Raw genomic sequence first — 21040 nt, forward strand, 5'->3', positions numbered from 1 at the left:
CCAAACCCACTTCCCCCCCCAGCCCCAATTCCAACCCCCCATTTTGCCCTCACTCACCCCACACCCACGCCTCCTCTCCCTCGCTTCCATCCCCACCATCTCTCAGCCACTGCTCCAATCCGCCAACAAACCCCCTACTCACAATGTCTGTCATGCCCTTGGTGCCAAGTCCAATTCAACTCCTGGCATCTGTGCAGTGTAGGATGAGAATGCGGACCCCAATCGAATGTGTGCAAACCTGACACTCACTCAGTGGCAGATATTGGGCCCTAAATTGCCTCACCATTTTGAACCCGTTATATAAGCAGTGCAGCTTTAAGTAAGCTGGCAAGCTGTCATCTTGATAGTGTGCACAGTAACCACAGCACCTCACTCTCAGATTGTGGAGGAGGGAGCTCTGTTGAGTGCTGAACGGTTCCTTTCTGACCTGAGCCCTCCTTTTCATTCGGACCACTTTAGGATTCTCTGCCAGAGGACCTGAAATGCTTCGATCCGACCAGTCCCTGCTGCACGGTGAACAGTCCGGGAGCTGTTAATGCGACACGAAACAACTTGCTGCGGTTAGCTTGGAGGCGCTGCTATGATCTGTCTGACAGTGGCAGGTAGGAGCGTGAATTTGTTGGATGATATCTGCCATCTCAGTAAAATGTATTTGTGTTCACGCCTGCTTTAGTGTATCCGGGAGAATTAACACATTCAAATTCCTGATCTTTCTCTGTTATCTCTTCCCTCCTGTGAGCTGCTATAATCATAAAAAGCCCGACCGATCTGGTACAGATTTGATGGAAACCAGGATGGATTGAGCAGGAGATGGTTCGGGTCAGTCGGGTTTGTGTAAACTGGTTGCACTGGGCTCCAGTGACGCAGGCTGAGAGAAGTTTAGAATCCTGTTGGCACACTTCTGGAAAGGGGGTTTTATCGAGTTCCATGATGTAGGACAGGCTGTGCTCCACAGGCTGTTCCCAGGGAGACGTACTGAAGCAATCAGCAGCTGTGGCTGGAGGATGAGCAGTTCAGTGAAAGGCAGGCTCTGGTCTCCCTGAGACTTGCTGGTCTTCTGGAGCTGTTGGTGCTGTAGACTGGCCAAGGTCTAGGGTTATTTGCTGAGTGATGTACCAAAAGTGTAGCTGCAGAAGCTAGGCAGGGAAAAGCCAAAACCTAGGGTCCCCTCAACACAGAGCCCTGAGGGGCTAAAAGATATGTAAACACCTCTCGGGCTGTGTGCTTGACATGTAATGAATATTGCAAAGGAACCTGTAATTCCAAGCGTGCTTGAGCACCTCAGAACACACACACACACACACGCAGAGTCACATGCACACACACAGAGCGAGACACAGATACACGCACACGCATGCATATACGTACACACAGATAAACACCTACATGCACACGCAAACACGTGCAAATACATACACACAGACCTACATGTACACAACCATATGCATGCACACACAGTGAGACACTGACACAAACTCATGCACACACACGCAGTGAGACACAGATGCACACACATACACAGCAAGACACGCACACGCACATGCGCGCGTACACACACACACACAAAGGCACACATTGAGCGAGACACACTCTGTGTCTCTCTCTCTCTCTCTCTCACACACAGCAGCGACAACAAGCGATCTGTGTTGCATTTTACATAATATCAAATTTGAACAGTTATGTAACATTAGGCATACAATTTGGAAAGGGACATTTTGTGGAAAGAAATTCAAGCTGACTCATGCAATGGAGTTCTTAGGAGGAGCCTCACTGTTGGGAGTACCGTTTTCTTGATGCAATGTTAGACCAGTTGCCCCTTCAAGTGAACCTAAAAGATGCCGTGGCACTATGTTTTAAAAAGGGCAAGGTAGTTCTTGCCAATGCCATGACAGTTCTCTGTCCCTCACTCAACATCACAGAAACCAGGTAATTATCCCCACTTCTTTTTATTTTGGGAGCTTCCTGTGTACAATGTGGCAGCCTTGTTTCCTGCATTACAATGGTCTCAATACCGAGAACAGAACTTCTGAAGTAACTGTCCAGAGGCTAATACCCCCTTCACAAGTCACTCTTTATCTACATGTGGCCAGCTAGCTCAGAATCAGTCCCTGAGTTGTATCCCCTGTTTTTATCTGTCAGCCAGGGCTCCCCGATTGGCCCAGGTTTACAACCCCGATCAAGGGTCTCAGGTCAACAAAATCCACCTGGTTTCAATCATTACAACAGGGTTTGAGGATTTGAGCTATAGGGAAAGACTGAATAGGCTGGGGCTATTCGCTGGAGTGCGAGAGCCTGAGGGGTGACCTTATAAAATCAGGAGGGACGTGGATAGGGTGATTAGTCAAGATCTTTTCCAAGGGTAGGGGAGTCCAAAGCTAGAGGGTGTGTGTTTAAGGTGAGAGGGGAAAGACTTAAAAGGTACCTAAGAGACAACCTTTTCGCACAGAGGATGGTACGTGTATGGAATGAGCTGCCAAAGGAAGTGGTGGAGGCAGGTACAATTGCAACATTTAAAAGGCATCTGGATGGGTATATGAATAGGAAAGGTTTAGAGGGAAATAGGCCACATGCTAAGAAATGGAACTAGATTAACTTAGGGAATCTGACTGGCATGGACAAGTTGGACCGAAGGGTTTGTTTCCATGCTGTTTCCAACTCGATGACTCTATTTGCAATAAAATAATTGGGGCATCCTAATTGTGGAATGAGCTATTAAATGAAATTTTATTAGTCAAGGGCAGGATTGGACAGGTTGATCTGGGTAGACGATTGTGATATGAAGTGTTTGTTTGTCTGGTTAGCTCAGTGGTGCCAATGGATAAGAAACTGTACTCTTTGTGATCATTAAAATCCTCATCTGCACAGGGAATCTAGACAGCAGCTCCCAGACTGCTTCAAAGCCTGGTAGGTCTGCAAGTGTTCCTGCAGCACAGTGTGGAATGAAATATTTTGCTGCAAGTTATTTATGTAACAGTTATTTTGCAGCCAACTTGTAATAAAAATAGAAAGTGCTGGGGAAACTCGGCAGCTCTGGCAACATCTGTGGAGACAGGAACAGAATGTAATATTTTGAACCCAATATGACTCCTTAGAACAGAAGAGAGAGGTGGAAAAGAGATGGCTTTTATACTGTAGAAAGAAAAGGTGGAGGAACCAATGGAAGGGAAGGTGGGGGAACCGCAGGCAACTGAGATCACTGGTGTCATGGAACAAAAGGCAAAAGGAGTGGTGATAGTGTTGAGAAGTGATATAGATGCAAGGTAGGTGTTAATAGAAAAAACATTAGGTCACCTCTCTCCCTATTGAAGGCAAAACTGAGGAATGCAGATAGTTGGGGGAGAGGAGAGGGAGTATGTTGAGGCAAGAAGGCAAAATGGAGGGCAAAGTTCATGGTCTGAAGTTGTTGAAATCCAGGAGGATGTAAAGTGACTGAAGGGAAAATGAAATGCTGCTATCCCAGCTTCTGGTAGTCTTTCTTGCAGAAATCTAAGACACTAATGTGGGCATGAGGGGAGATTAGTGTAATTAGATGGCGAGGGACCAGAAGGTTGGGTCACGCTTGAAAAGGTGGTCTGCAAATCGGTCACTTGGTCTACATTGGATTTTCCCATTGTGCAGGAGATGGCATAGTGAGCAGCGAACGCAGCTTCCTAATTTGCAAGAAGTACAGGTAAATCACTGTTTCACCTGTAAGGAGCATTTGGAGCCTTGGACAGTAAGGAAGTAAAAGGTACCCCTGCTGGAAGGTGGCATCATTGTCAGAGTTGTGATAATGAGAGAAATGGAGAAACTGGGAGAATACAATGGACTCTTAAAGGAAACACCTTAAGAGAAAGTGTTGTTCACATAGCAGTGGGAGTTAGGTTTGCGAAGAATATCAGTGGATAGTCCCAGCTAGAAAGACAGAGAGGTCTCTAGAATAGTCATAATTGGCTTGCAATGTTTAACTTTGTTTCTCTCTCCACAGACATTGCCAGACCTGCTGAGTTTCTCCAGCACTTTCTGCGTCTTCAGTGCTTTGCTTTTGTCTTGGAATAGTCCCTTGTTCTCGTACTTTCCTTTGGAATCTACCCTCCCACTTGGGGAAATGCTTGGTGCAAATTCTTGTAAACGATTCAATGACTCAGCTGCGTGTTACTGAGGCAGTGTGTCCACCCACTCTGTGATTAAAACTGAAAAGCATCCCAGGATCACAAGTCATCATTTGCCTCTATTCTTAATAATAGACCATCTCTTTTAGCACTGCGGGTTGCGAATATTTCTGGTCCTTAACACACTAATGATGTAATTTGAGAAATATGCCGAAATGTCAATTTGTTTCTCCCTATTCCTCCTAAGATTTCTGCAGAGCAACACCCCCCCCCCCCCCCACACGCACACGCGGGCACACACACACGCACACGCACAGACACAGACACAGATGCACACGCGCACACACACGCAGACGCACCCCAAAATCCCTCTTCATGTGAATGCCAGCTGCTGGGTTGTTGAAGATTGTGAGGCATCAGAGCCACATCCTTCTGTCCTCACCCATGGCCCAGTACCTGGTATAGCAAAAATGCTTATGCTGTCATTGCTGGCTGTGGTTGGAAACAAAGCTGATGGGCTAACACCAGCAGATGCCACATGCAGTTAAACACTGAAATACATGATATACTTCACTTATCAGGGCTGCACGATTACTGCCTTTGTAGCTGGAATCACTGTTCAGACATGAACTAGTTCCCCACTGTTATCACATGGGAGGCTGTTTCAATCAGGATTGAAAGTGGAGTCACAGGTTGACAGGATGGTGAAGGTGGCATTGGGCACGGTTGCCTTCATGGGTCAGAACAATGAAGCTTGAGATTGAAACAATCAGGATTCTCTATGATTTTAATAACACAAAACATCACAATTACTGATGAACATCCTCTCTGGCCCTGAAAAAAATGAATATTACCTGTGTGCTATTCCAGCCCCTTATGGGGTAAATTCGATGATTTTGTATTTCTGTTACTCTTTTAATCACCCACTTGCATGTCCCTGATTTTTATATCAATTCTTCCATAATGGCAAATAGTTCCTGATTTTCACTTCCTGTTTTGCCATCAATGTGGATTCTCTAGTCTCACTGGTCAATCAACGTTGTCACCCACATAAACATTGAGCTCTACTATCCTAATTAAGTTATTTGCAAGATATATTGAACCGTCTGTTTCATTTTTGTATTTCCTCTCAGCGAAGGTTTCTGTCGTCCTTAGCCCTCGATATATAGGAGCTGTCGGGGACAGCAAATTCAAATTGACGGCGAAATAAGTGGAGACCTACACCTGGGGTCTGATTAATCTTTCTGGGCAGTGTTTGTGTGTTGAGGGTTTAATGAGATATAGTTCAAGCTGCATTGTAGTTTATTTGTTTTCTCTACCACTTAAGAGTCATAGAGTCATACAATACGGAAACAGACCTTTCAGTCCAACTCAACTGCGCCGACCAGACATCCCAATCTGAGCTAATACCATTTACCAGGATTTGGCCCATACCCCTCTGAACTCTTATTATTCGTGTACCCATCCAGATGCCTTTTAAATGTTGTAATTGTACCAGCCTCCACCACTTCCTCTGGCAGCTCATTCCATACACGCACCACCCTCTGTGAAAAAGTTACCTCTCAGGTTCTTCTCAAATCTTTCCCCTCAAACCTATAGTCTTGGACTCCCCCACCCCAAGAAAAATACTTTGTCTACTTAACCTAGCCATCCTCCTCATGATTTAAATACTTCGGTAAGGTCACCCCTCAGCCTCCGATGTTCCAGGGGGTAAAATCCCCAAGCCTATTCAGCCTCTCCAATCCCGGCAACATCCTTGTAAATCTTTTCTGCACTCTTTCAACTTTAACAATATCTTTCCTATAGCAAGCCGACCTGTATGCAGTATTTAAGAAGTGGCCTCACCTATGTCCTATACAGCCATAACATAATGTCCCAACTTCCATACTCACTGTTCTGACCAATGCCTTCTTCACCAACCTGTCAAACTGTGAGTCCACTCTCAAGGACCGAAGCACCTGTTAAAGAATAAGTCTGTTTGCAATAAATAGGTGTTTCCTGTTAATGATGAAACCTGGTATGAATTTTTTTTCCTGAATAGCATTCTGCTGGGCAAATTGATCACCTAGGTGGTATTTCTAGAGTTGTGACGGTTTGTGGAGCAGTGGGACATGTCTGTCAGTGCATTAAACCCAGTTGTGTTGTAACACTCAGTTAAATATTGCACTCTGTTGCAGTGCCTCATTCTGCTACAGAGGAACCTCGATTATCCGAACTTTGGATTATCCGGCCAAGATCGCAAAGTGCCCAATGCTTGGCTAAACTGTGTTATTCGGCATTTGATGATCCAAATATTCGATTATCCGAGCAAAATACTCCCACCTGTGTCACTCGGATAATCGAGGTTCCCCTGTATAGGTTATCAAAGCAAGCATCTCGATCGTGGGCTGAAAAGGTTCCATTATAAAGGCAGATTGCGCCAAGTCAGTGGTTTTGCAGTAATGTGACTGGCCACTTGATGCACTACTGCACAAAAGACTTCTGACCAAAGTTATCACTCATGGAATTAAAGGGGCAGCAACATGGGTGGGAAATTCGCTAAGTGAGAGGAAATGGCGATTAGTGCTTTGTGGATTTTTCTGGGGCTAGAAGGAGGTTTTCTAATGGAGTTCTCAAGTGGTGTCCCCTTCCCCAAGTCCCTCCTCCCTACCTTTTAGCTTAGCCTGCTTGGCACACCCTCCTCATTCCTGAAGAAGGGCTTGTGCCCGAAACGTCGATTCTCCTGCTCCTTTGATGCTGCCTGACCTGCTGCGCTTTTCCAGCAACACATTTTTAAGCTCTGATCTCTAGCATCTGCAGTCCTCACTTTCTCAAGAAATCAGCGCTGAAACACTTGCTTTTCCTGATCTGTATTAAAGATTTAGACGTTGGTGTGAAGGACACAGCTCCAATATTTGTGGAGGATGCAGAATCTGGAAGTATTGTGGCCTGTGAGGAGGACAGTATAGAGCTCTGAAAGGAGTTTGGTGGAATGGGTGTAAGTTGAAGTTCATTTTGATCGGAGGAAAGTGGAGAGATAAAATAAAGGGTATGATCGTAATTGGAATCAAGGAGCAGAGAGACCTGGGTGTCATTGATGGTTGCAGCCCAGGGTGAGGCAACCGTTAATACTCTTTGGAGGTTCGGTGCGGACCTGTTGGGCCATAGGGCCTGTTTCTGTACTGTAGGGAGTCTAATCTAAAAAATATATTTGATTTTATCAATAGGGGCGTTGAAAATGAGACCAAGGAGGTTGCGTTGGACTTGAACAGGACTACACTTGAGAAGTACTTAATTGGTTGCAAAGGACTTTGGGATCTCTGATCGCAGTGCAATGTACCATATCAGTGCATTGTTTCGAGCAGGAAGCCATCATTTGAGGCTGTTACAGTGAGACAATTCCCTGTCATCACCTGGTGGCACTGCATGATGGCAGCAGAGTAGGGCACTTGAGCCAGAACTCGCCCACTCTGGCTGCTTTCCTTTTCCTTTTCTCTTCTTTTCTTGTTTTTGCGCGGTGTGCCTCGAGTGAGCCCTTACTTATTTTGTGGGACAAGCACGGGACCTGGCATTGGAATTGGTGGCTGCCACATTGGCGGAGGTGATATTGGTGAGGTAAGGCTGGTGGTGAATGGTGGTGCCGACAGCCTCCTGGTTGGTTGGGTCCAGTTTAGACAGCGCCGAGGTGATGCAGGAGGAATGGCAATGCAGGCGACGTTGATGATGAGCTGCCTCAGGACTGACAAACCCGCTTTAACCTCTACCTTTCTATTTACCACCCCCCTTATTCTTAATTTATTCGAAATAGCATTGGATTGTGATGACCCTAGAACAGATTTTCACTGCATTTTACTGTTTTCTCACTGTATGTGACAATAAATCATTCAATTCAATACAGTGCATTTCTCATTTCTCTGCTAGCTCTCCTCTCACCAATGGTGAAGAGGACCTTGGGGCCTACGACCAATTGATAGCCCGGAGGACGCACTCTTTATCTCACCTTCCAGATGCCTGCCAAGCAGAGGCACCACCCTGTTCATCCCCCTCAGGGCTGGCATGGGGCCAGTCTGACGTGAACCTCGCGGCCCGCCTGTTGGACAGCGGGAAGAAGCGGGCACAGCTGGTGGACCACTTGAAGGAAGCACACCAGCTTTTGGAGGGGCAATCCGAGCAGCTGAGGAAACGCGATAGTCAACTGTTGGAAAGCAAAGCCAAGATCGAGCTGCTCTCTGCCAAACAGAAAGTAAGTGAGGTGCCTCCTGTTGTTCACTCTGAATCTTACGGCACAGAAATAAACCGTTTTTCCCAGCCAGTCCATGCCGGCCATAATCCCAAACTAAACTAGTCCCACCCACTTTTCCTGGCCCATGTCCCTCCAAACATTTCTTATTCGTGGACTTATCCAAATGTCTTAAATGTTGTAACTGAACCCACACCCACCACTTCCTCTGGAAGTTCATTTGACACATGAACCACTCTCTGTGTAAAAAAAAAAAAGATTTGCCCCTCATGTCTTTTTAAAATCTCTCTTCTCACCTTAAAAATGTGCCCCCTACAGTCCTTGCTTACACTTTTTCAAATTTAAGTTAAGCTGTGGGGATGAGCTAACTCTAAGTCTTAAACCCATCGCTTCCACCATGTAGAAGAACAAAGGGTTAATCTTTTCCCTAGGATGGGGCATTTTGAGACTAGGGTAAACAATTTTAAAGTGAGAGGAGAGAGAATTAAAAAAGATATGAGGGACAAATCTTTTGCACAGGGTGGTTTGTGTGTGAAATGAACTTCCTGAGGAAGTGGTGGATGCAGGTACAGTTACAATGCTTGAAAGACATTTGGATAAGTCCATGAGTAGGAAAGGTTTGGAGGGATATGGGCCAGGAGCAGGCAGGTGGGACTGGCTTAGTTTGGGATGGACTGGTTGGACCAAAGAGTCTGTTTCTGTGCTGAATGACTCTAAAACTCTGAAACAAAGCACCACCAGCAAGTTCATGCCCCTGCCCCCCAATTTCACACTCTATCCTTACTGGAAATAAAGTTTTTTTTAGATTAGATTACTTACAGTGTGGAAACAGGCCCTTCAGCCCAACAAGTCCACACCAACCCTCCGAAGAGCAACCCACCCAGACCCATTCCACAACATTTACCCCATTCACCTAACACTACAGGCAATTTAGCATGGGCCAATTCACCTGACCTGCGCATCTTTAGACTGTGGGAGGAAACCAGAGCACCCAGAGGAAACCCACACAGACACAGGGAGAATGTGCAAACTCCACACAGACAGCTGCCCAAGGCGGGATTTGAACCCGGGTCTCTGGCACTGTGAGGCAGCAGTGCTAACTGCTGTGTCACCGTGCTGCACATGTTGTTTGTTTATTGTTGCTGGGTCATAGAAACATAGGAACTGTAGACCATTCAGCTGCATGAGCCTGTTCTGCCATTCATTATGATTGCGGCTGAGCTCAATACCCTAAACCACCCCCCGTCCCCCAAATCCCCCTTGTCTCAATCTCCTCCTTGAAAACACACAATGTTATGGCATCAACCGCTTTCTGTGGGAGAGAATTCCACAGGCTCCCCACAGTCTGGATGAAGGTATTTCTCCTCATCAACATAGAGGATCCCCAAGGCCCACAGTAATTTTAGAAGACAGCTCACCACCAGCTCCTGAGTGCAGCTGGGACAGGCAGGAAATGCTGGCCTTGCCAGCGATGCCCATTGTCGCCAAATGAATTTTCTTAATTCAAAGCCATCTCCTTGTGAATCTCAGAAGTAAATGAAGAGAGGGTCCATTACCCAGAGGTTTTTTTTTTATTTCTCTTTTTGCTAACTTTATTTAGCAATTGGAAAATTCAATTTCTCAACTGGAAAGGGAGAAGAATATGTTGGAAATGTCACGACTTGAAGATCAAAAGAGAGGTGGAGTGCTGCAGGATAAGTAAGTTGGCTTGTTGTTCCTTGTGGCTTTTTGGTTAGGTTTGTATTGGGTTAACACTTGGCTCATTGTCTCCATGTTGCTTATTGATGGACCCCCTCTGAAACAGGTCGCCCCACCCAGTGTTTGACTCTTTGACTCTTCCAATGGTTTAGGATGTAGCATTTGGCCCATCCTGCCTGTACTGACTCTATAACGTGTCTTCCAATTTGTCCCACTCCCTCTGCTCTCCCCAATAATCCCTGCAGCTGTCTTCCTTTCCAAACATTCTTCCAAACCCTTTCTGCCAGTCATTATTGACTCTGCTCCCTTTTCAAACCGCTCAGTCCAGATCCTAACAATTCGTGGTGTTTATTTAAAAGGAAAGTTCTCCTCAAATCTCCTCTGTTGCATTTAAATCCGTGCCTTCCAGTTACTGGAATCCACCCCCAAGTGAAAATTGTTCCATCTTATTTGGTCTGTGAAGACACCTCATGATTTAAATCTCCCCCATTAAATCTTCTCTTTAATCTTCTCTGTTCTTATCAATGGATCCCTAGTGTCATCATGGACTAGAGATCTGAATAAAGAATAAAAAATCAGTACAGCACAGGAACAGATCCTTCGGCCCATCAAGACCAGGGCAACACATGACACCGTTCTAAACTAAAAACGTTTTGACTCTACATGGTCCAAATCCCTCTATTCCCTGCCTATTCATATTTCTGACAAGATGCCTCTGAAACATTGCTGTTGTATTTGTATCTACCACCCCTTCTGGCAGTGCGTTCCAGACACTCACCACCATCTGTGTAAAAGGAAAAACTTGCCTCTCACATCTCCTTTGAACTCATTTCCTTTTATCTTAACCCTATGGCCCCTAATAACTGAAATTTCTACCCTGGGAAAAGATCTCCATTCTGTCCATGTCTCTCATAATTTTGTACATTTCTATCAGCTTTTCCATTGACGTTCAAGTGAAAACAAACCGAGTTAGTCCAATCTCTCCTCATTGCTAATACCCCCCCAACCAGGCAACATCTAGTAAACCATTTCTGTGTGGTCTCTGAAGACTCCATATCCTTTTGGTAGTGCAGTGACCAGAACCGAACGCAATATCCCAACTAATTAAAGTTTTATACAGCTGCAACATGACATGCCAATTTTATACTCTGTGGTTCAACCACTGATGGCAAGCAATGCCATATATATGCCTTCATAGTTAAAAATCAAACAACACCAGGTTATAGTCCAACAGTTTTATCTGGAAGCACTAGCTTTCGGAGCACTGCCCCTTCAGGTGATTCAGGACAATGTTGGAGTGCTCCGAAAGCTTGTGCTTCCAAATAAACGTGTTGAACTATAACCTGGTGTTGTGTGATTTGTAATTTTGTACACCAGTGTCTCCAAATCATATGCCTTCATGACCACTTTAACCACTTGTCAAAGAGTCATAGAGATGTACAGCATGGAAACAGACCCTTCGTCTAAATTGTCCATGCCGACCAGATATCCCAACCCAATCTAGTCCCACCTGCCAGCACCCGGCCCATATCCCTCCAAACCCTTCCTATTTATATACCCATCCAAATGCCTCTTAAATGTTGCAATTGTACCAGCTTTCATCACTTCCACTGTGTTGTCGTTTTCAGGGATTTGTGGACCTGTTTGCCTAGATCCCTCTGTATGTTGATGCTACCAAAGCTTCTGCCATTTACTATATACTTCCCGCCTGTATTTGACCTTACATCACTTTGCGCTTGTCCAAATTAAGCCCGACCAGGCCATTTCTCAGCCTATCCATATCCTATAAGAAAGAAAAGTCATTTAAGTAAAGACTTTCCTGATCTCTGGACAAACTGAAGTGCCCTAAAACAGATGTCAGAGTTCTGTACTTCACGATATTGTAATTTATGCAACAGCTGTCCATTTGCACACAGCTGGGTCCCACCAATAACAATGTGATAAGAAGCAGATTGTACATTCTTCTCTGTCAGAGGGTAAATTCCTGGCTAGGACAATGGAGATAAGTCCTCTGCTTTCTCTTCAAAGTATCCGCATACAGTCTTTACACCTAACAGACAAACCAGTTAAAGTCATGAGAAAGGCAGCACCTCGGAAAGTCCAGCCCTCCCTCAGTATTGCATGCAGAGAGTTGGCCTAGGTTAGATACCCCTGCAGAGCAACGTGAGCCCAATAGTGTCTGACTTGGAAATGAGACAGCTACCTGCTAAGTCAGGGACAAAAAAGGAGGGCTACATTCAATGTCTAGTCATGAATGGTACTGTTGCTCTGAGAGATGAACCAGTTGTTGCTCTGCGCAGGGTTTTGCATCTGGAGGCAGAAGTGGCAAAAACAAAATCGTCCCTGGATCTTCTCAGCAGCAGCCACGGCTCTTCATCTTCCCATGTCCCACTGTTCTCGGCCAAACTGGAGGAGGGAGCTCTGAAACAGGTGAGCACTAGTGGGATGTCATATCCCTGTAACCTTCCTTATTTCTAAATATTGGTGAGCTCAGGTCCCTTGTTTGTTGTGCACAGAAAGTGGGGGGAGGGGGGTGTTGCGGAGACCGGCAGAGACCTTGCTATACATGAACAGCCCATACTGTGTCCAGTTTTGGACCCTTAACTTAAAGAGGGATGTCTTGTATTGAAGGCAGACTGGACTAGGTTCACTGGGCTAATTCCTGGGATGAAGGGGTTCATCTTAAGAAAAATGGTTGGGTCTGCATACCAATGGAGGTTAGAGCAAGGAGAGACAGACTTATTGAACCATTTAAGGGGATTTGACAGGGTGGATGCTGAGAGAATGTTCTCTATCATGGGGGCATGGTTTAAAAGAATGAGATCTCCCATTAAAGACAGAGATGAGGAGGAATTTCTCCTCCCAGAGGGTCATTAATCTGTATAATGCTCTTCCTCAAGCACTGCAGGCTGTGTCAATGAATAGATTCAAGGTTGAGTTAGAATGATCTTTGATCTACGAGGGAATCAAGGGGACAGGCAGCAAGTAGGGTTAAGGCTACCTTCCTCAGATGGTTGTGGAGGAGCAGTGCTCCGAAAGCTAGTGCTTCCAAATAAACCTGTTGGACTATAACCTGGTGTTGTGTGATTTTTAACTTTGTACACCCCAGTCCAACACTGGCTCCTCCAAATCATTCAGATCAACCATGATGCTACTGAATGGCAGAACAGCTTCGAGGGGCCGAATGGCCTGCTGCTGCTCCTATTTCTTGTAGTATTGTTGTTTGCTAATCGGAGTTAATGTTTCGGGTTGAGTCACCCTACCTCAGAATATCCGCCCTGGAGCTGAAATGCTAACTCTGATTTCTCTCCACAGATGCTGTCAGACCTGCTGAGCTTTTCTGGAAATTTCCATTCTTTGTTTTGTATTTACAGTATACGCAGTTCTTTCGGTTTTTGTTCTGAATCTCCAAGGTCTTTTCCCTGGGGTGGGGGTGTCCAGAACTAGAGGGCATTGGTTTAAGATGAGAGGGAAAAGATTTAAAAGGGACCTAAGGGGCAACATTTTCACACAGAGGGTGATACGTGTATGGAATGAGCTGCCAGAGGAAGTGGTAGAGGCTGGTACAATTACAACATTTAAAAGGCACCTGGATGGATATATGAATAGGAAAGGTTAAGAGGGATATGGGCCAAATGCTGGTAAATGGGACTAGATTAATTTAGGATATCTGATCGGCATGGGCATGTTGGACTGAAGAGTCTGTTTCCCTGCTGTACAGCTGTATGATTCTCTCCACTCCGTGTACACACTCTAAAAGATCTGAGTGTTTTGGTTTTGTTCCTTAGTTTGAGTGCCAAAGCCAGTAACAATACCCTGAATGCCATCATGTCTGAAATTAATGCAGGGTAGACCGTGCATCAATCCAGTCTGGGAAAATGTGCTCATTGTCAACGAAGGTGCTCGACTCTGCTTGATAACCAAATGTAACAACATCCTGTTTTCCTGCAGTGACTCCAAGGTTGCATTCCTGTCATTCATTGTCACTCAGACAATCCTGCCTTGCCTTACAATCGGCGGGGGCTTTGTGTACTCCCTTTGCACGCCGGCCTATTCATTCAGAGCCAGGCATGTTTGAGCTTGTTCCTTTACAAAGAGACTGACCTGTTGAGCTCCTGTTTACAGCCAAGGCTGGGAAACGTGATGTAGCTCATGAAGTACACCTCTGTCACTTCCACGTCGATCTCCTGCATCTGAATATCTGATAAAGCTCACTAGCCTTTTTCGTTTTGTGCCTCCTTCAACTCCTATTCCCCCCGCCCCACCCCCACCCCGGTCCCCTTTCTCGCTGTCTGATTTGGTGACTTCACCCGGTGGCTTGCTGGGGGAAGGACGGCTTGTTACGGGAGCTGCAGTCTGTGCGGGAGATTCTCCAGGTATACCAAGACCGGGTGAGGAGCCTGGAGGAAGAGTGCGATAAAGCCAGGGAAGACTTGAGAAGCTTTCGGGAGGTTGGTCTACCTTTACCAGGCGCCTGCTCTCGGGGTCCTTTTGAGTTTCGTGGGATGGTACGGCACACAGAAGGAGCCAGTTCAGCCCATCGCACTTGTGCCAGCCCTTTGAAAGAGCCATTCAATTATTTTGGCTTCTTTCCAATTTCTTCATACCCTTGCAAATATTTATCCTTCCTACTTCTCAAATGTATGGCTGATTCTCTATTGAAAGTTACTACGAAATCTGCTCCCAATGACTTAGCAATCAGTGAGCTCTGAATCCTAACAACTCACTGTGTATTTACAAATAAAAAATCTTCCCCTCCACTCTGCTACTTTTGCAACTTGTCTTTAATAACCTCAGTATTGTCCAGATAGTGTTGGCGGAGTCTGGGACACTGTCTGATTCTGTGAGTATGATCGCATCAAGCCGGTCTGTGAGACAGCTCTCCCTGTTTTGGCACTAACTGTCTCGATGCTGGGAAGGAGGGTTTTTCAGGATTGGCCGCAGGGCTGCCTCTGCAGTTGTCATTCCCAATGTCTACGTCCAGGCTGGGTGGTCCGTCTGGCTTTACTCCTTTGAGACCTGTTAATGGCTTTGCCCCAACTGAGTGGCCCCACGGCTGTCTCAGAGGGCAGTTCCCTGTGCACCTCATTGCTGTGGGTCTGGAGACGCATAGGCCAGACCAGGTAAGGGTGACAGGTTTCCTTCCCTCAATGACTTCAGTGGACCGGATGGGTGTTAACACTGACGTTAGCTGTAAAAATGCTTTTAAGCAACATAGTTATCCCAGTAATATCCCCAGTTTCCTTCATTCAGGCTCAACACTCGGCACTCATGACGACCAATCAGGCCAACCAGCGACTGACTGATTCCTTGCGAGCACAGACAGATCTGCATGATGAGGTGAATCAGCTGCGCCTCAAGTACAGTGAAGCCAGTTTGGTAATTACACTCTCTCAAAATGTTACTTACAGAGTGGCCAGAGTTGACCCAGGTAAGGAAAGCCACCTCCTCTTGGTTGTTAAATCATCCGCCTGTGGCGGGGGGGGCGCGATATTGCCACCAAGACGTGAGTCCTCTCCCACTGCAGAAGACTCATACACACGTTTTCCATCTGGGATCAAGGATTTCCTGCCTTTGTCCGTCTCCCTTCAGTCCGGGCGACTCTTGTCATTTTCTAAATTCCTGCTCCAACTCTCATCGTTTCCCACAATGCAGAGCACAGCGGCTGTTGTGAAAAGAGAAAGCTTAAAAATCACACAACGGCAGGTGTAGTCCAACAGGTTAATTTGGAAGTACGAGCTTTCAGAGCGCCGCTCCTTCATCAGGTAGCTAGTGGGGCAGGATCGTACAACATAGAATTTATAGTAAAAGATCAAAGTGTCATACAACTGATGCAATGTATTGAACAAACCTAGATTGCTGTTAAGTCTTTAATCACTTAGAATGGAGTTGCAGATTTTGATTAATAATACATTGTCTGAACTGAGATGTCACCTACTTTTTGTAAAACCTTAAGTTATCTCAGAAATGTAACCTTGAAAGAAGTTATGGGATTTCCGTATTTATTAATTTCGGTATTTATAAATTCTGTGTTGTATGATCCTGCCCCACTAGCTACCTGATGAAGAAGCAGTGCTCTGAAAGCTAGTGCTTCCAACTAAACCTGTGGGACTATAACCTGGTGTTCTGTGATTTTTAACTTTGTACACCCTCGTCGAACACTGACCCCTCTACGTCCTGCAAAGATAAGGCTGAGGAGGGGCCAGAGATAGGGCTTTCCAATTTTGAAAGTATTTGATGGAATGTCCTGGAAGGCAGGCTCCTATTTTAAAAACACCTCGTCCATCTTTGCAGGAGAGGGACGTGCTCTCTTCAAAATCTGTAAGACTGGAAGAGACCGTGGCCAACCTGAGAACACAACTAGCAGCTGCAACAGCAGACAAAGATCGATTCCTGCAGGTACTGACTTTAAACCACAGAGTTTAATCAAATCTGAGCAAAGGTGTCAAACTCTGACCAACTGGCCATTTGCAACAATCTCCACCCTCTTTACAATTCAGTATTTCCTCCCCCCACCCCCCTCCCAAATGTTTGATGGTTTTTCATGTTTTGTAGAAGTGATGCAAAGATCAGTCTTGGGTAGTTTTACACCATTAAATAGCCATAATCATGAAAGCAATAGAATTGTGCTAACCCAGCCATCTGTAGGTGTTGAGTCAAAGGAGTTGGATGGGGATGGGGGGGTGTGGTTAGCGTCCTAGTCAGCCATGACTTCATTGCGTGCCATAGAGATGCGAGGGGCTGAATGGCCTCCTGCTGTTCCAACGTTCCTCAATGAAAAACCTGAGCCCTATTGGCATCAGCCATTTGAAATGTTTGCAAACCGATGGAAGCTCTGATTAATATGAGGTCCCTCGTCAAGACAGATCCATTCACCCAACAGAGCTTGTATCCGCCAATATGAAGTAATTTGCCAAGGTGGAGAATCTGTCACATGTGTTTATATAATGTGCCCTTCCTTGGTTTTAAAGTGGTAATTAGCAGGATGGTGTTGTTCCTTATTCTTTCGTTATGTGTCAACCCAAATCTCTCCAGTTGTGGAATGATACAGAGGAGAAAGAGCCATTCCAAAACAGACATTGCTGGAGTTACTCAGCAGGCCTAGCAGCATCTGTGGAGAGAAATCAGAGTTAATGTTTTGAGTTTGGTGTGACTCTTTGAGCAGAAGAAGGTTCTGAAGTAGAGTCATTGTAGACTCGAAATTCTGTTTCTCTCTCTCTCCACAGATGCTGCCAGACCTGCTGAGTTGCTCCAGCAATTTCTGTTTTCGTCTCCGATTTCCAGCATCTGCAGTACTTTGCTTTGTTAGACTGTGTGTAAATAATTTTATCTGTGTCTTCCCTTCAGTTCTTTTCACAATTATTTTTGAGTTTGTCCCCTCTGGTGACTCCCTCTCCTGCTAGTGGAAAGAGTTTCTCCTCATTTGCTCTGATCAAGGGGTGGTACGGTGATTCAGTGGTTAGCATTGCTGCCTCGCAGCTCCAGGGACCCGGGTTCGATTCTGCCCTCGGGAGACTGATGTGCAGACTACGCAGATTACCCATGGGAAATGCAGAGTTACAGGGATAGGGTAGCGGGTTCGGTCAGGGTGGAATGCTCTTCAGAGGGTTGGTGTAGACTCAATGGGCTGAATGGCCTACTGCCACACTGTAGGGAATCTATGATTTTAATACCTTCAAGATTTTAACATCTATGAAACCTCCTGTTAGATACCTTTCAATGTGATATTAATTTGATTCTGAATTTCATGATTTTGGGCATTCATTACTGATCTGTTCTAAATTTATGCAATCATTGTGTTCCAACATCTGGCAAACGCTTAAGAATATAAAGTATCTTTCCCATGTTCACAGCAAGGCTGCTGGCATTGGCAGGAGAATGGCCTGCACGTTGATTGATTTATTGTTGTAACATGCACCGAGATACAGTGAAAAATATTGTTTTGTGTGCCATGCAGACAGATCATACCAAACAAAGTGCATCAGGGTGGCAGAACAGAGTGCAGAGTATGGTGTTACAGCCACAGAGAACACGCAGAGAGTCAGAGATCAGAATTAACATCTCAGAGGTCTGTTCAACAGTCTGATAACTGCGGGAAAGTGACCCCAGAGCCAGGGCCGTGTGGTTGACTTGCAACTGCCCTCTGAAATGGTTGACTGAGCCATTCAGTTCGAAGGCAATAGGGGATGGGCAGCAAATGCCAACTTTGCCAGCAATGCCCCCATTCCAGAACAGGTCAAAAGATAAGTAGGGTTTAGCAGCTGTAGCGTGAGTTTGTCACAAAGTCGATACCTAAGTGAGATTGTAACAGCCATAGTGAATGTAATCTGTTCTTGATTACTTAGAGCCATAAAATCATACAGCTTTGTGAAGAGACCCTACAGTCCATTATGTCCATGCCAGTCATCCAGCAGCTATCTACTACCGTTCCACTGTCCAGCAATTAGCTTGTAGTCTTGCATACTGTGGTGCTTATAGTGATCATCGAAATACGACTAAAATCTGTGATGGTTCAAGGGTCTATGAGTGTAAAGTTGACAGAGGACCGGAGGGCAGCTCTCTCCCTAGACAGACAGATGACTGGGGGTTATTTTAACCTGAGGGTCGTCACATCTCAAGCGAGGGGAGAGGTTGAGAAAGGAACACTGCGGGAATTGAACCCGTGCTATTGGCTTCACTCCACGTCACGTTCAGCTAACTGAACTCACTGACCACTGAAAATATTGTAGATATAATACGAGACTGTTCCCATTGGCAATAACAAGAGGACATAGATGTAGGGTCATTGGTAGAGGAAGCACAGGAGAATGAAGAGAACTGTTGGTGCGATCTGAGCTGGAAGGCATTGCCTGTGGTGGAAGCAGGTTGAGTCGTGACTTTGAAAAGGGGATGGGGTAAATATTTGAAAAGGGTCCAAATGCCTATGATTAATTCGATAGCTCTTTCAGAGAGCTGGAGCAGACATGAAGCCTCCCACGTCTTCCATATTCTCGGGAAACCAAAAATTAGGATGGGTGAGATTGGGGGATGAATGATCACCTGAAAATCTGGCGATCTTCGGTTTTTGAAGTGGAGGGTGTGGTGCCAGGGCGATGTGAGAGTCGGATTCTAACATGGCTGAGTTTTACAGGAGAAGCTGGAATTACACAAGCAGGTCCGACACTTGACTCTGGAGCTACAGCGTGCTCTGAGAGGGAAGGAGGGCTTCGATGAGCAAGTTGCTGACCTGCACACAGAGTTGGTGAGCACCAAAACTCAGGCCAACAGACAAGATCAGGAAAAGGTCTTGCTGCAAGAAAAGCTAGCCACCATCAAACAGGTACAGGCTTTACCTTGTTTTTTTTTAATGTAACAAAAGTGATGTTTAAACAAAAAGAATGGATTAGCGACATTTAAGCACAAATCAACCAAATCGTTTTAGTCAGATGGAGCTGAACAGCAGAGAAGTTGTGAAACCAAAGCTTGGGCCATACTTGGCCTCCTGGCTCTGGTCGTTATCTGTTGAAAAGGACATGGATAAGGTGCAGAAAATTTCTGCAAGGTTTACACCAGGATGAGGGATTAGGCAGATGAAGTGGGAGTTTTATTTACTTACTCATGGGGATGAGGGTGTTGCTGTCGGGGCCAGTATTCATTGCTCAACCCGTATTGTCCAGAGTGAAGAGTCAGCTCCATTGGGTCTGGAGTCACATGTAGGCCAGACCAGGTTCCTTTCCTCAAGGTGTAGCTGGAGTTTCCAGTTTTCTCTTTCAGCGGCTGAGGGACCCTAGGTGCTGTCTCACCCCCCACCTCCCCTCCCTGTGCTCTTTCATCCTCAGGTGAACGACAGGCTGACCTCAGAGCTGGGCCAGTCTCAGCAGAGGCTGGAGCTGTGCCAGGACCAGCTCCACCACCTCCAGGCCGAGAAGACCATCTTCAGCAACCAGATTGAGGCCCTGCAGACGGAGCGCAGCCACCTGGTCAGCGAAAGGGAGATGTTGCTGACCGCCGTCCAGGTGGATGACCAGACCCAGGTGGACGAGCTCTGGACCTTACGGCAAAACTGCAAGGAGCTCCGGTAAACGCGGGAAGGTTGCTCAGCCTTTTGGTGGAATTCTTTTCCTCTTCGTTTCCTGGGGTGTGGGTGGGGCCAGCGTTTACCGCTGATCTTTACTCATTCTCAATCTGATTGGTGGTGCCGGCCATTTCATTGCGGTGGGTCTGGAGTCACGTGGAGTCAGATCCCCTTCCCCTAAAGGACATTGTTGAACCCAATGGGCTTTTACAATCACCATTTGAATCAAAGAATCAAATCCCTACAGTGCAGAAACAGGTCCTTTTGCCCAACAAGTCCACACTGACCGTCTAAAGAGTCACCCACCCAGACCCATTCCCCAACCCTTTACTCTACATTTACCCCTGACTAATGCACCTAACCTACACATCCCTGAACACGATGGGCAATTTAGCGTAGCCAATTCAACTAACCTGCACATCTTTGGACAGTGGGAGGAAACCGGAGCACCCGGGGGAAACCCATGCAGACATGGGGAGAATGTGCAAACTCCACACAGACAGTTGCCTGAGGCATGGATTGAACCTGGGTCCCTGACGCTATGAGGCAGCAGTGCTAACCACTGAGCCACTGTGCTGCCGATAGTCAGCATTGTGGTGACTATGCTCCCCTGCAGCGTAGGAGGCTGAGGAGTTTGTATAATCACGAGTGTAGGTCAGGTGAATAGCCAAGGACTTTGCCCCAGGGTAGGTGAGTTTGAAATTACATGGCATAGGTTTAAGGGGAAAAGGGGAAAAATTTGAAAGGGATCTGAGGAACCTTAATGTCACCCCTCAGGCTCCGAATCTCCAGTGAGAAACGTCCCAGACTATCCAACTTCTCCTTCAAACTCAGACCCTGCAGTCCTGGCAACATCCTTGTAAATTTTTTCTGCACCCTTTCGTGTTTAACAACATCCTACCTGTAGCGGAGAGACCGGAATTGAACGCAGTACTCCAAAAGTGGCTTCGCCAATGTCTTGTTAAAGGATATTGGTAA

General features: G+C 46.1%; 1 protein-coding gene across 6 annotated transcripts in view; it reads left to right on the forward strand.

Moving 5' to 3' along the window:
* Positions 1-21040, forward strand: part of LOC122542484 (uncharacterized) — a 128064-nt gene that overhangs the window by 24509 nt on the left and 82515 nt on the right. For 2 of the 6 annotated variants that reach the window (XM_043680250.2, XM_043680251.2), the window contains exons 2-10: positions 460-602; positions 7992-8313; positions 9911-10008; positions 12309-12438; positions 14340-14459; positions 15262-15387; positions 16303-16407; positions 19139-19327; positions 19827-20065. In XM_043680250.2, coding sequence (XP_043536185.2) covers positions 460-602; positions 7992-8313; positions 9911-10008; positions 12309-12438; positions 14340-14459; positions 15262-15387; positions 16303-16407; positions 19139-19327; positions 19827-20065 — 1472 coding nt within the window. The remainder of the gene's footprint in view (positions 1-459; positions 603-7991; positions 8314-9910; positions 10009-12308; positions 12439-14339; positions 14460-15261; positions 15388-16302; positions 16408-19138; positions 19328-19826; positions 20066-21040) is intronic. The other 4 variants (XM_087981958.1, XM_087981959.1, XM_087981960.1 and 1 more) reach the window with 4 other exon arrangements.

The sequence above is a fragment of the Chiloscyllium plagiosum genome, unplaced genomic scaffold, assembly GCF_037043375.1.
Source record: "Chiloscyllium plagiosum isolate Xiang-an unplaced genomic scaffold, Cpla_swu_hap1 HiC_scaffold_42, whole genome shotgun sequence".
NCBI classification, from domain to species: Eukaryota; Metazoa; Chordata; class Chondrichthyes; order Orectolobiformes; family Hemiscylliidae; genus Chiloscyllium; species Chiloscyllium plagiosum.